The sequence below is a fragment of the Mus caroli genome, unplaced genomic scaffold, assembly GCF_978045245.1.
Source record: "Mus caroli unplaced genomic scaffold, Mus_caroli_1 scaffold_1, whole genome shotgun sequence".
NCBI classification, from domain to species: Eukaryota; Metazoa; Chordata; class Mammalia; order Rodentia; family Muridae; genus Mus; species Mus caroli.
Genome location: NW_028227256.1, coordinates 51,179,614 through 51,192,649, shown reverse-complemented (window position 1 = coordinate 51,192,649; position 13,036 = coordinate 51,179,614). Strand labels below are relative to the sequence as shown.

General features: G+C 38.6%; 1 protein-coding gene across 8 annotated transcripts in view; it reads right to left on the bottom strand.

Moving 5' to 3' along the window:
- The window catches only part of Ccdc150 (coiled-coil domain containing 150), a 107,814-nt gene that overhangs the window by 48,716 nt on the left and 46,062 nt on the right, over nucleotides 1-13,036 (bottom strand). For all 8 annotated transcript variants that reach the window (XR_002378903.2, XR_002378904.2, XM_085837329.1 and 5 more), the window contains one exon: nucleotides 3,827-3,940. Coding sequence is in view for 6 of the 8 variants with exons in the window: in XM_085837329.1 (XP_085693455.1) it covers nucleotides 3,827-3,940 (114 nt within the window). In the remaining 2 variants the exon portion in view is untranslated. The remainder of the gene's footprint in view (nucleotides 1-3,826; nucleotides 3,941-13,036) is intronic.

Genomic DNA, 13,036 nt, shown 5'->3' with positions numbered 1-13,036 from the left:
TCTACACCTCAGACTCTGCCATGTGAAGAACACAAATGAAATTAGCGTTTGCTTAGATAACCTTGGTATTATAAACAGAGCAAAACAAAACTGGAGAATCACTTGACAAATAGCATACAAAGAAAAATGATAGTTTCTGTTACAATATATAGTTTTTGACTCACAAAAGTTTTTAGAATATTAGTTTTTAGTTTGTTAGAATATATAGTTTACAAATATTAAAATTTTTAGTCTGTTAGAATATGGTTTTAGACACACAAAAGCAGCAGTACTTAGAAAATCAAGAAGTAATCTTTAAAAAAATTACTTTAAGAAAGATAAGTTAGCAAGGATAACCAGTCCCACAGCTCAAATCTGAAATGTGCCCCACAAAGAATGTGTAAGGCATGGCTACTAGCCACAGGCATCAGAATCTCTAAGAGATGAGGCCAAGTGGAAGTGTATTAGACCACTGGGGTGTGCCCTTTGAACAAGGACATGGAGCCTGCCTTTCTATCTTTTCAGAGGACAGTAGCTCCTCTGCCACACACCCCCTACATGGTTGTTCTGCTTTACAAAGGCTCAAAAGCCACAATCCAACTAATCATGGAAACAGCCAAAACTATGAACCCAAGTAATTCTCTATATTGACAGTATTGTAGGGCACGTTGCACAATGATGGAAAGTTGATACAAATACCCAGAAATTGTTTTCTAGGATATTATTATTATTATTTTGGTTTTTCGAAAAAGGGTTTCTCTGTGTAGCCTTGGCTGTCCTGGAACTCACTCTGCCGTCGAGGCTGCCCTCGAACTCAGAAATTCACCTGCTTCTGCCTCCCAAGTGCTGGGATTAAAGGCATGGGCCCCCATCCCTGGCTCTAGGATATTTTCTTACAGTTCTGGAAACTAAACCTAGAGCCTTGTACACATTAGGCAAGATCTCTATCCACTGAGCTGTATCTCAGCCTTAAAAATCATCTTTTGAGATTGAAAGTTAACAAAAGCTATTAAAGAATTTTAAAATTAGAGATATTAGACTATTGTAATGCTGTTTTTATAAGTATACCTTCATTTTAAAAAAATGATACAGGTTGAAAATAAAATATTAGTCTTGGACATAAGGCTGACTAGCGTCCTTGAAATGTCCCCCTGTAGCAAATGGGAACAAACACAGAGCCCCACAGACACACATTATGTAGAGAGTGAGACACCTTGGAACAATCAGCCAGCCCTACATGGGTTGTCATCATCAAATCTCTACCCTCAAACTCAGGAAACCCCTCTGAAGAGGAGGAAGAAAGAGTGGAAGAGTCAGAAGTAATGGAGGACACACATAAACACACACACACAAACCAAAACAACAAAACCAAAGCCCTCTGAACCAACATGAGCAACACACATATGAACTCCCAAAGACTGAAGTGGCATGCAGCAGGCCTGCACAGGTCTGCACCAGGTTCTCTGCATATATATTATGGCTTCCAGTTCAGCATTTTAATGGGGTTCCTGATTCTTGCAAACAAGTGGATGTATGATTCTTATGCCTTCTCCTGGCCTCTTTTTTTTTTCCCCTGTTGGTTTGTTCTGTCCAACTTTGATGTGGTAATTTTTACTTTATTTTATTATATTTTATTTTGTTGTATTTTAATATCTCTTGGAAGCCTGCTTTTCTTTTTTCTAATGAAAGACAGAAGGGAGTGGATCATGATGTGAGGAGAGGTTGGGGAGGAACTGGGAGGAGGAAAGGGAAGAGAAACTAATCAAGATATATTTTGTGACAGAAGAATCTATAAAGTAAAAAGTAAAAATTAAAAGCAATAATATATTTGATTAATTATTTAACTTTATTTCATCAAAGTCCTACATGCATAGATAATTTTATTTATATCTGGTGCTTCCATTTAGAAAGGTATATTAAAAATCCAAAGGGAAGTGGAGAAAACTGTCACTCAGCCTGGTCTCAGGAATGGCAACCTTCCTACCTGTGGCCCTTTTCTTACTGTGGTTCCTCTGTAAGTAAGCACATGTAGTAATTGGCTTAATTCTAACATTGCTAAAGACTGAAATGGCAGAAATAAACCTCTGTGGCATTTAGGTTTTTTTTTTTTTTTTTTTTTATCAGCATGACATCAATTAAGAAGCTTAATTGAGAAAATGCTTCTATATAACTAGACTGAAGGCATAGGGCATTCTTGGTTAATGATTGATGTGGGAAGTCTAAATTCCCTGGGGGTGGTGCCACTTGAGGAGATGGCCCTGGGTTGTATGAGGAAGCAGACTGAGCAAACCCATAAGCAGCACTCCTTGGTCTCTGCATCAGTTCCCACCTCCAGGCTCCTACCCTGACTTCTTTTCATGGTGGACTGTAAAGTGTTAAGGTGAAATAAAATCCTTTCTTCCTCAAGTTGCTTTTGGTCATACTGTTTTGTCACAACGATAGAAAAAACAAACCAGGGCAAGCTAAAACTAGGCAATATGGGGGAAAATAATAGTAATATTTTTTCATGCACATTGCATGCTAAGCTTTACGATGGGCACTTGACACTAAATCCTGCAATCCTGAGAACCTGGCAAGATCAGGCTTTAATATGAAGTCTGTGATGTGATGCAGTCCCAAAGTATATCTCTAAAGGCCAGTAAGAAATCATACTACAAGTTACCCCTAATTAATACTTTTACGTCCCAACAAACAAAAATGCATTGCTAGCATTGGCTAGCAATAATTTTAATGAAAGTGCAAAACTGCCAAAAACAAATCCTGACAGCCCAGCTTCATAGCTCAAACTCTTATGTCCCACTGAAACACTCTGCAATGGTTTGATGGAAAAGATTCTAGGTAGACACAAAACTCAAGCCACAACTGAGGTATAAGTTATAACTATGAGACATTAAACAACAGGGAGCAGGAAGAACAGGAAAGAATTAATACTAAGCAAATAACTGATAAGATGTATCAAAATCACTAGTAGAAAGAGTCCATAAACTTGACAGTGTCAGTGGGCTCAGGAAATTGGGCAGGCAGATGTGGCCTTACAGATAACTAGACAAAGCAAGCAGAGGCCTGGATAATAGGCAAAGGACATGACTGAATATTTAATCTTGGAGCAAGATCATAGCAGGAATCACAATTAATGGGTTTTGTTATCCCAATAGGTACTGCCAGACTTCCCACTGTCCATGACACCTCAGAAACTAAGGACTTAAAACCATCTGCCTCACACTCTACATGTATTAACTTAATCCTCAAATACTTTTATAGCCATGGTACCATTATCCTCATTTTGATAGATTAACAAACTGAGGCTCTAAGAGATTAAATGTTATCTCTCACAGGCAAAATAGATAGCAAGAAAGTCGGACTCAAAAGCCAAAAAGGCATAAGATTTAGATTATATAATTCTTCAGCGTTGAAGTAATAAGCAATTTATGACAGGGCTTAGTAGAAAACTAATCTTAGATAGAAAAGAACACATTAGGCTATTCTGTGACATCTAAAGAATCCCTTGCATGTCCTAAAAATTCTCCAGAAGTCCAACCACATAAAAAGATTATTAGCTTAGAGAATGATCATCTCCAAGTCCTCTTCACCTGAAGATGCTGTAAGGATGAGCACCATATATTTGTAATGCACTGACCTTGGCAAGCAGCTTTTAGAAATCACACTTATTACTGATTGCTTAATGGGAGAAAACAGGTAAGAAACATGTTTCTTCCTCATTATTTACGTAAAAGGAAGTATGTTAAAACATCAAGTCCATTTCTGTTTGCCAGTATTATTGATCCCTGGTGACAATCACTTAGAGCTGTCCCAATTGCCTCCTCTAGACTGACCTTTTTATACCCACCCCTTGGTAGTCAGAAGTGGCTTTGTGATGTTCAAGGGAAGCCATTTTATCTGTTAGATGCTTATTTTCTTCCATTAGAGTCTGCAGGTTTTGATTCAACACATTAATGTCTTCCTTTGAAAACAAAAGGAGAAAAGAAATTATTTTTAAAAAAATCATATTTTAAAATAACAGTTGAATTGACAATTGGAAGGGAGTCTATGCTCACATTTCCCATCTCAAAGAGTGGTGTTTTGATGAGTCTTGTTTGACAGCTTTAGAATGCTCAAAACTAGTTATTTTTATTTTCTTTCAACTTTTACTTTATTTAAAAAATCTTCTCACGTGTTATATTCTTATCATGCTTTTCCCCTCCCCAGCTTCTCCCAGATCTTCCAACCTCCCCATCCACCCAACTCCATGCCTTTCTTTCTTAAAAACAAACAAAAAAAGAAACACACATAAGAACCCTCCATAAAACATAAGCCAAAATATACAAGCAGAAGACCAATACAACAATAAATGCCCAAGCAAAGTATCATGAGGCAATAGTCTACAAAAACCCCATCAAGATCGTTTTGTTTGTTTTGTGTTGGCCAACCACTCCTGGGCGTGGCTAATACCCGAGTATTAGCCACTCCCCGAGTGTGGCTAATACATTCAGTGAAACTCCTTTGGAGAAAACTAATTTTTATTTTGCCAGAAGATATCAATTTCACATAGTTTCTTAGTTAAGGGTATGACCACTTCCCCTCTCAGTGCTGGGGCCATCTGGCTTGAACTTGTGCAAGAAGTTGAGAAATACTATTAACTAAGAGACTGAAGAGAAGAACTCCTCCAAGTATACATGGAACAATCTCTATGATATGCTAGGTCATGAAGCAACTATCAATAAATTGGAAAGGGCCAAAATCATCTAAAGTATGTTCTCAACTATAATATAACAACATTAAAATTAATAAAACTAAAACTTAAGCTAGAAATCAACAAACAAGCTAAACATAAAGCAAACAGTACAATCATAAATAGTAGAGCACAAATTAAAGTACAGGAAAATAACTGAAAGCAAAAAGCAGGTAGCTAGACTAACTAAGGGAAAACACAGAAGAAACAAATTACTAAATAGTAGTGAAATAGAGAACATTCCTGCTAGTCTCATGAAATAAACATGTATGAGGTCAGAACAACTGTATGCTAACAAGCTAGGCACCCTAGATGGAATGAACACATTCCTAGAAAGAACATATCTGTTGAAACAAATTCAAACAGAAAAACACACACATACAGAGAGAGAGAGACAGAGACAGAGACAGAGACAGAGACAGAGAGAGAGAGAGACAGAGAGAGAGAGAGACAGACAGACAGACAGACAGAGGGGAGGGGGACAAAACTCTGAAGAGATCATCAACAGAAGGTTGAATCAGTAGTAATATAAAGCAGAAAAACAAGAAAAATTTCCCACAAAGTAAAGACTGTAACATGATGGCTTCACTAATAAATACTACAAGAACACTTACTGAAGAACTGATACAAACCCCTCAAAAAGTCTTAGCCAAAAATATGATTTACCAGATAATTTTAAGAGGCTAAATTATCTTGACACCAAAATCAAAGTTAACATATACAAAAATAAAAATAAAGAACAATATATCTTATGAACAGATTTTAAAAACTCAACCAACCAACCCACAACTTACAAAGAGGTGTGTATCACATGACCAAGTGGAATGTATCTAAGGGATATAAGGCAACTTTTGAAAAAAAAAAAACATTTGAAATCAAAGAATGTAATATATAATAGTAAAATAAAGGACATGATCCTTAAGATTACTTCAATATTTCCAGATAAAACATTTGACAAAATTCAAAATAGTATCATAACAAAAATTTCCCAAAAACTAAATGTATAAGGGCATTTTCTCATTTGCATGAGAGGAGCTTACCAGAATTGTACAGCACAAGGTGCCTGTACCCACCTCAACACTGCAGGACAAGTTCTAATCAATTTATACATGACAAAGAAAGGAATGTTGTATTAAAACTGTAATGTTCCCCAAATGAATGTATAGAGTTACTGCACAGTCCATCAAAACTGCAGCTGTCCTTTCTCACAAAACTGGAAACGTTCATCCTAAAAGCTCATATGGAAATGCAGACTCAAAACAACCAAATGCATTTAAAAAATAGACTTATGAATCTTAATGTCCAAAGAAACTATTGTTATTAAGACTCATATTGACACAGAAGCTAACAGCTTCTGGGACAGGCAGGAACCACAGAGCTTCTGAGGCAGCCCTCTTTTGGTGCTCCAGACATCCGACCACCTACCCGGCCAGAGGACAGGTGTCCACCAAGCCCGAGAGGCTTTTGCCTCAGGAATGGCGGGAGATATTGTGGTTCAGGGACACCACCGAAAAGTAGTCTGCACAGGTGAGAGTGTGCACACAGAAGCTAACAGCTTCTGTGACAGGCCAAAGCAACACAGCTTCTGGGAAAGGTTCTGTTTTGGGCCTTCACCTTCGACCAGAAGGGAGGTCTGAACACCAGATATCTGTGCACCTTCCCTGTAAGAGGAGAGCTTGCCTGCAGAGAGTGCATTGACCACTGAAACTCAGAGGAGAGAGCTAGTCTCCCATGTCTGCTGACAGAGGGTAACAGAATCACCAGAGGAACAATCTCTAAACAGAGACAATTATAACAACTAAATCCAGAGATTACCAGATGGCAAAAGGTAAACGTAAATCTTACTAACAGAAACCAAGACCACTCACCATCATCAGAACCCAGCACTCCCACTTTGCCCAGTCCAGGGCACCCCAACACACCTGAAAAGCTAGACCTGGATTTAAAAGCATATCTCATGATGATGATAGAGGACATCAAGAAGAACCTTAATAACTCACTTAAAGAAATAAAGGAGAACACTGCTAAACAAGTAGAAGACATTAAAGAGGAAGCACAAAAATCCCTTAAAGAATTGCAGGAAAACACAACCAAACAGGTTATGGAATTGAATAAAACCATCCAAGATCTAAAAAAGGAAGTAGAAACAATAAAGAAAACCCAAAGTGAGACAATGCTGGAGATAGAAACCCTAGGAAAGAAATCTGGAATCATAGATGTGAGCATCAGCAACAGAATACAAGAGATGGAACAGAGAATCTCAGGTGCAGAAGATTCCATAGAGAACATCAGCACAACAATCAAAGAAAATGGAAAATGCAAAAAGATCCTAACTCAAAAACATCCAGGAAATCCAGGACACAATGAGAAGACCAAACCTACGGATAATAGGAGTAGATGAGAATGAAGATTTTCAACTCAAAGGACCGGCAAATATCTTCAACAAAATTATAGAAGAAATGTTCCCAAACCTAAAGAAAGAGATGCCCATGAACATACAAGAAGCCTACAGAACTCCAAATAGACAGGACCAGAAAAGAAATTCCTCCCGACACATAATAACAGAACAACAAATGCACTAAATAAAGATAGAATACTAAAAGCAGTAAGGGAAAAAGGTCAAGTAACATGCAAAGGCAAGCCTATTAGAATTACACCAGATTTTTCACCAGAGACTATGAAAGCCAGAAGATCCTGGACAGATGTTATACAGACACTAAGAGAACACAAATTCCAGCCCAGGATACTATACCCAGCCAAACACTCAATTACCATAGATAGAGAAACCAAAGTATTCCACGACAAAACCAAATTCACACATTACCTTTCCACGAATCCAGCCCTTCAAAGGATAATAACAGAAAAAAACCAATACAAGGACAGAAACCACGCCCTAGAAAAAGCAAGAAGGAAATCCCTCAACAAACCTAAAAGAAGACAGCCACAAGAACAGAATGCCAACTTTAACAACAAAAATAACAGGAAGCAGCAATTACTTTTCCTTAATATCTCTTAATATCAATGGACTCAATTCCCCAATAAAAAGACATAGACTAACAGACTGGCTACACAAACAAGACCCAACATTTTGCTGCTTACAGGAAACTCATCTCAGAGAAAAAGATAGACATTACCTCAGAGTGAAAGGCTGGAAAACAATTTTCCAAGTAAATGGTATGAAGAAACAAGCTGGAGTAGCCATTCTAATATCTAATAAAATCGACTTCCAACCCAAAGTCATCAAAAAAGACAAGGAGGGGCACTTCATACTCATCAAAGGTAAAATCCTCCAAGATGAACTATCAATTCTGAATATCTATGCTCCAAATACAAGGGCAGTCAAATTCATTAAAGAAACTTTAGTAAAGCTCAAATCACACATTGCACCTCACACAATAATAGTGGGAGACTTCAACACACCACTTTCACCAATGGACAGATCATGGAAACAGAAACTAAATAGGGACACAGTGAAACTAACATAAGTTATGAAACAGATGGATCTAACAGATATCTACAGAACATTTTATCCTTAAGCAAAAGGATATACCTTCTTCTCAGCACCTCATGGTTCTTTCTCCAAAATTGACAACATAATTGGTCACAAAACAAGCCTCAACATATACAAAAATATTGAAATTGTCCCATGCATCCTATCAGATCACCATGGACTAAGGCTGATCTTCAATAACAACATAAATAATAGAAAGCCAACCTTCACGTGGAAACTGAACAACACTCTTCTCAATGATGCTGGTCATGGAAAGAATAAAGAAAGAAACTAAGGACTTTTTGGAGTTTAATGAAAATGAAGCCACAACATACCCAAATTTATAGGATACAATGAAAGCATTTCTAAGAGGAAAACTCATAGCTCTGAGTGCCTCCAAAAAGAAACTAGAGAGAGCACACATTAGCAGCTTGACAACACACCTAAAATCTCTAGAACAAAAGGAAGCAAATTCACCGAAGAGGAGTAGATGGCAGGAAATAATCAAACTCAGGGGTGAAATCAACCAAGTGGAAACAAGAAGAACTATTCAGAGAATCAACCAAACAAGGAGCTGGTTCTTTGAGAAAATCAACTAGATAGATAAACCCTTAGCCAAACTCACGAAAGGGCACAGGAACAGCATTCTAATTAACAAAATCACAAATGAAAAGGGAGACATAACGACAGATCCTGAAGAAATCCAAAACACCATCAGATCCTTCTACAAAAGGCTAGACTCAACAAAGCTGGAGAACCTGGATGGAATGGACAAGTTTTTAGACAGATACCAGGTACCAAAGTTAAATCAAGATCAGATTAATGATCTAAACAGAAATATATCCCCTAAAGAAATAGAAGCAGTCATTAATAGTCTCCCAACCAAAAAAAGCCCAGGACCAGATGGGTTTAGTGCAGAGTTCTATCAGACCTTCAAAGAAGTTCTAATCCCAGTTCTTCACAAACTATTCCACAAAATAGAAACAGAAGGTACTCTACCCAACTCATTCTATGAAGCCACAATTACTCTGATACCTAAACCACAAAAAGACCCAACAAAGATAGAGAATTTCAGACCAATTTCCCTTATGAATATCGATGCAAAAATCCTCAATAAAGTTCTCACTAACCGAATCCAAGAACACGTCAAAACAATCATCCATCCTGACCAAGTAGGTTTCATCCCAGGGATGCAAGGATGGTTCAATATACAGAAATCCATCAACGTAATCCACTATATAAACAAACTCAAAGACAAAAACCACATGATCATCACGTTAGATGCTGAGAAAGCATTTGACAAAATCCAACACCCATTCATGATAAAAGTCTTGGAAAGATCAGGAATTCAAGACCCATACCTAACCATGATAAAAGCAATCTACAGCAAACCAGTAGCCAATATCAAAGTAAGTGGTGAGAAGCTTGAAGCAATCCCTCTAAAATCAGGGACTAGACAAGGCTGTCCACTTTCTCCATACCTATTCAACATTGTACTTGAAGTCTCTGCCAGAACAATTTGACAACAAAAGGAGATCAAGGGGATACAATTTGGAAAAGAAGAAGTCAAAATATCACTTTTTGCAGACGATATGATAGTATATATAAGTGATCCTAAAAATTCCACCAGAGAACTCCTAAACCTGATAAACAGCTTTGGTGAAGTAGCTGGATATAAAATTCACTCAAACAAGTCAATGGCCTTTCTCTACACAAAGAATAAACAGGCTGAGAAAGAAATTAGGGAAACAACACCCTTCTCAATAGTCACAAATAATATAAAATACCTTGGCGTGACTCTAACTAAGGAAGTGAAAGATCTGTATGATAAGAACTTCAAGTCTCTGAAGAAAGAAATTAAAGAAGATCTCAGAAGATGGAAAAATCTCGCATGCTCATGGATTGGCAGGATCAACATTGTAAAAATGGCTATCTTGCCAAAAGCAATCTACAGATTCAATGCAATCCACATCAATATTCCAACTCAATTCTTCAACGAAATAGAAAGAACAATCTGAAAATTCATCTGGAATAACAAAAAACTTAGGGTAGCAAAAACTCTTCTCAAGGATAAAAGAACCTCAGGTGGAATCACCATGCCTGACCTAAATCTGTACTACAAAGCAATTGCGATAAGAACTGCATGGTACTGGTATAGCGACAGAGAAGTAGACCAATGGAAAAGAATTGAAGACCCAGAGATGAACCCACACACCTATGGTCATTTGATCTTTGACAAGGGAGCTAAAACCATCCAGTGGAAAAAGGACAGCATTTTCAAGAAATGGTGCTGGCACAACTGGCAGTTATCATGTGGAAGAACGCCAATTGATCCATTCCTATCTCCTTGGATTAAGGAACTCCACGTAAAACCAGAGACACTGAAACTTATAGAGGAGAAAGTAGGGAAAAGCCTCAAAGATATGGGTACAGGGGAAAAGTTCCTGAATAGAACAGCTATGGCTTGTGCAGTAAGATCGAGAATCGATAAATGGGACCTCATAAAGTTGCAAAGCTTCTGCAAGGCAAAAGACACTGTCAACAAGACAAAAAGACCACCAACAGATTGGGAAAGGATCTTTACCTATCCTAAATCAGATAGGGGACTAATATCCAATATATATAAAGAACTCAAGATTGTGGGCTCCAGAAAATCAAATTACCCCATTAAAAATGGGGCTCAGAGCTGAACAAAGAATTCTCACCTGAGGAATACCGAATGGCAGAGAAGCACCTGAAAAAATGTTCAACATCCTTAATCATCAGGGAAATGCAAATCAAAACAACCCTAAGATTCCACCTCACACCAGTCAGAATGGCTAAGATCAAAAATTCAGGTGACAGCAGATGCTGGCGAGGATGTGTAGAAAGAGGAACACTCGTCCAATGTTGGTGGGATTGCAAGCTTGTACAACCACTCTGGAAATCAGTCTGGCAGTTCCTTAGAAAATTGGACATAGTCATACCAGAGGATCCTGCAATACCTCTCCTGGCATATATCCAGAAGATGTCCCAACTGGTAAGAAGGACACTTGCTCCACTATGTTCATAGCAGCCTTATTTATAATATACAGAAGCTGGAAAGAACCCAGATGCCCCTCAACAGAGGAATGGATACAGAAAATGTGGTACGTCTACACAATGGAGTACTACTAAGCTATTAAAAAGAATGAATTTATGAAATTCCTAGGCAAATGGATGGACTTGGAGGGCATTATCCTGAGTGAGGTAACCCAATCACAAAGGAACTCACACAATATGTACTCACTGATAAGTGGATATTAACCCAGAAACTTAGGATACCTAAGATATAAGATACAATTTGCTAAATGCATGAAACTCAAGAACGAAGACCAAAGTATGGACACTTTGCCCCTTCTTAGAATTGGGAACAAAACACCCATGGAACGAGTTACAGAGACAATGTTTGGAGCTGTGACGAAAGGATGGACTGTTTAGAGACTGCCATAGACAGGGATCCATCCTATAATCAGCTTCCAAATGCTGACACCATTGCACACACTAGCAAGATTTTGCTGAAAGGACCCAGATATTGCTCTCTCTTTTGAGACTATGCAGGGGCCTAGCAAACACAGAAGTGGATACTCACAGTCAGCTATTGGATGGATCACAGGGCCCCTAATGGAGGAGCTAGAGAAAGTACCCAAGGAGCTAAAGGGATCTGCAACCCTATAGGTGGAAAAACATTATGAACTAACCAGTACCCCTGAGCTCTTGACTCTAGCTGCATATGTATCAAAAGATGGCCTAATCGGCCATCACTGGAAAGAGAGGCCCATTGGACTTGCAAACTTTATATGCCCCAGTACAGGGGAATGCCAGGGCCAAAAAGTGGGAGTGGGTGGGAAGGGGAGTGGGGGGGAGGGTATGGGGGACTTTTGGGATAGCATTGGAAATGTAAATGAGGAAAATACCTAATTAAAAAAAAGACTCATATTATCAGCAGGGCAGTTGTGGCGCAAGCCTTTAATCCCAGCACTTGGGGGCCAGAGGTAGGCGGATTTCTGAGTTCGAGGCCAGCCAGGTCTATAGAGTGAGTTCCAGGACAGCCAGGGCTATACAGAGAAACCCTGTCTCAAAAACTTCCTCCCCCCCAAAAGACTCATATTATCATGAGGATAGGCAAGAAGATCAATGCAAGTCATATATGTTAATTGAAAGAAGCCAGACGCAGATTACTTGTCTGAACTCATTCATAAAATCTTCTTATAGAAGAACTGAACAGACTAGTGATCACTAAAGACTAAAGAGAAATGAGAAGCAGGAATGGCATGGAGGTAAATAAGAGTTACCACAACACAGGTGTGTGGAGAGGGAGGGGCTAATCCTAGTTTTCGACAGCAGAGTATAACCACTGCTTAGTACATATGTGAGATTCTTCAAGCTCTCTAGAGTATGGAATCTACAACCTATAAAAATCACTAACACAAGGATGTGGAAGTGCTCACTACCCTTGTTATATATTCCATGCACATATCAAATTACTTGTAAGCTAACCCATAAGGATGTACAAATATAATGTAACCAACTAAAGAAAAAATGTAAGATGAAGTGGCAGGTATTCACAGGCATGTATGATACAAAATCCAGCTTGCTATTATATCTAAAATAGGCAGAGTCAGCAACTACTCCTCTGCCTCTTCTAGACCCATTAGGCCAGTCTCAGGGGACTTGTGACTGAAGTACTCAATGAACTCTAGGGCCAGAGGCAGTGATGGCTTATGGAGGCAAACCCCATATGGCTCAATGAGCAACTTCTCCCAAATGCCCTAGAAAGTCTAAGTGACACCAGCTCTGTGTCCCATCTTGACCATGGG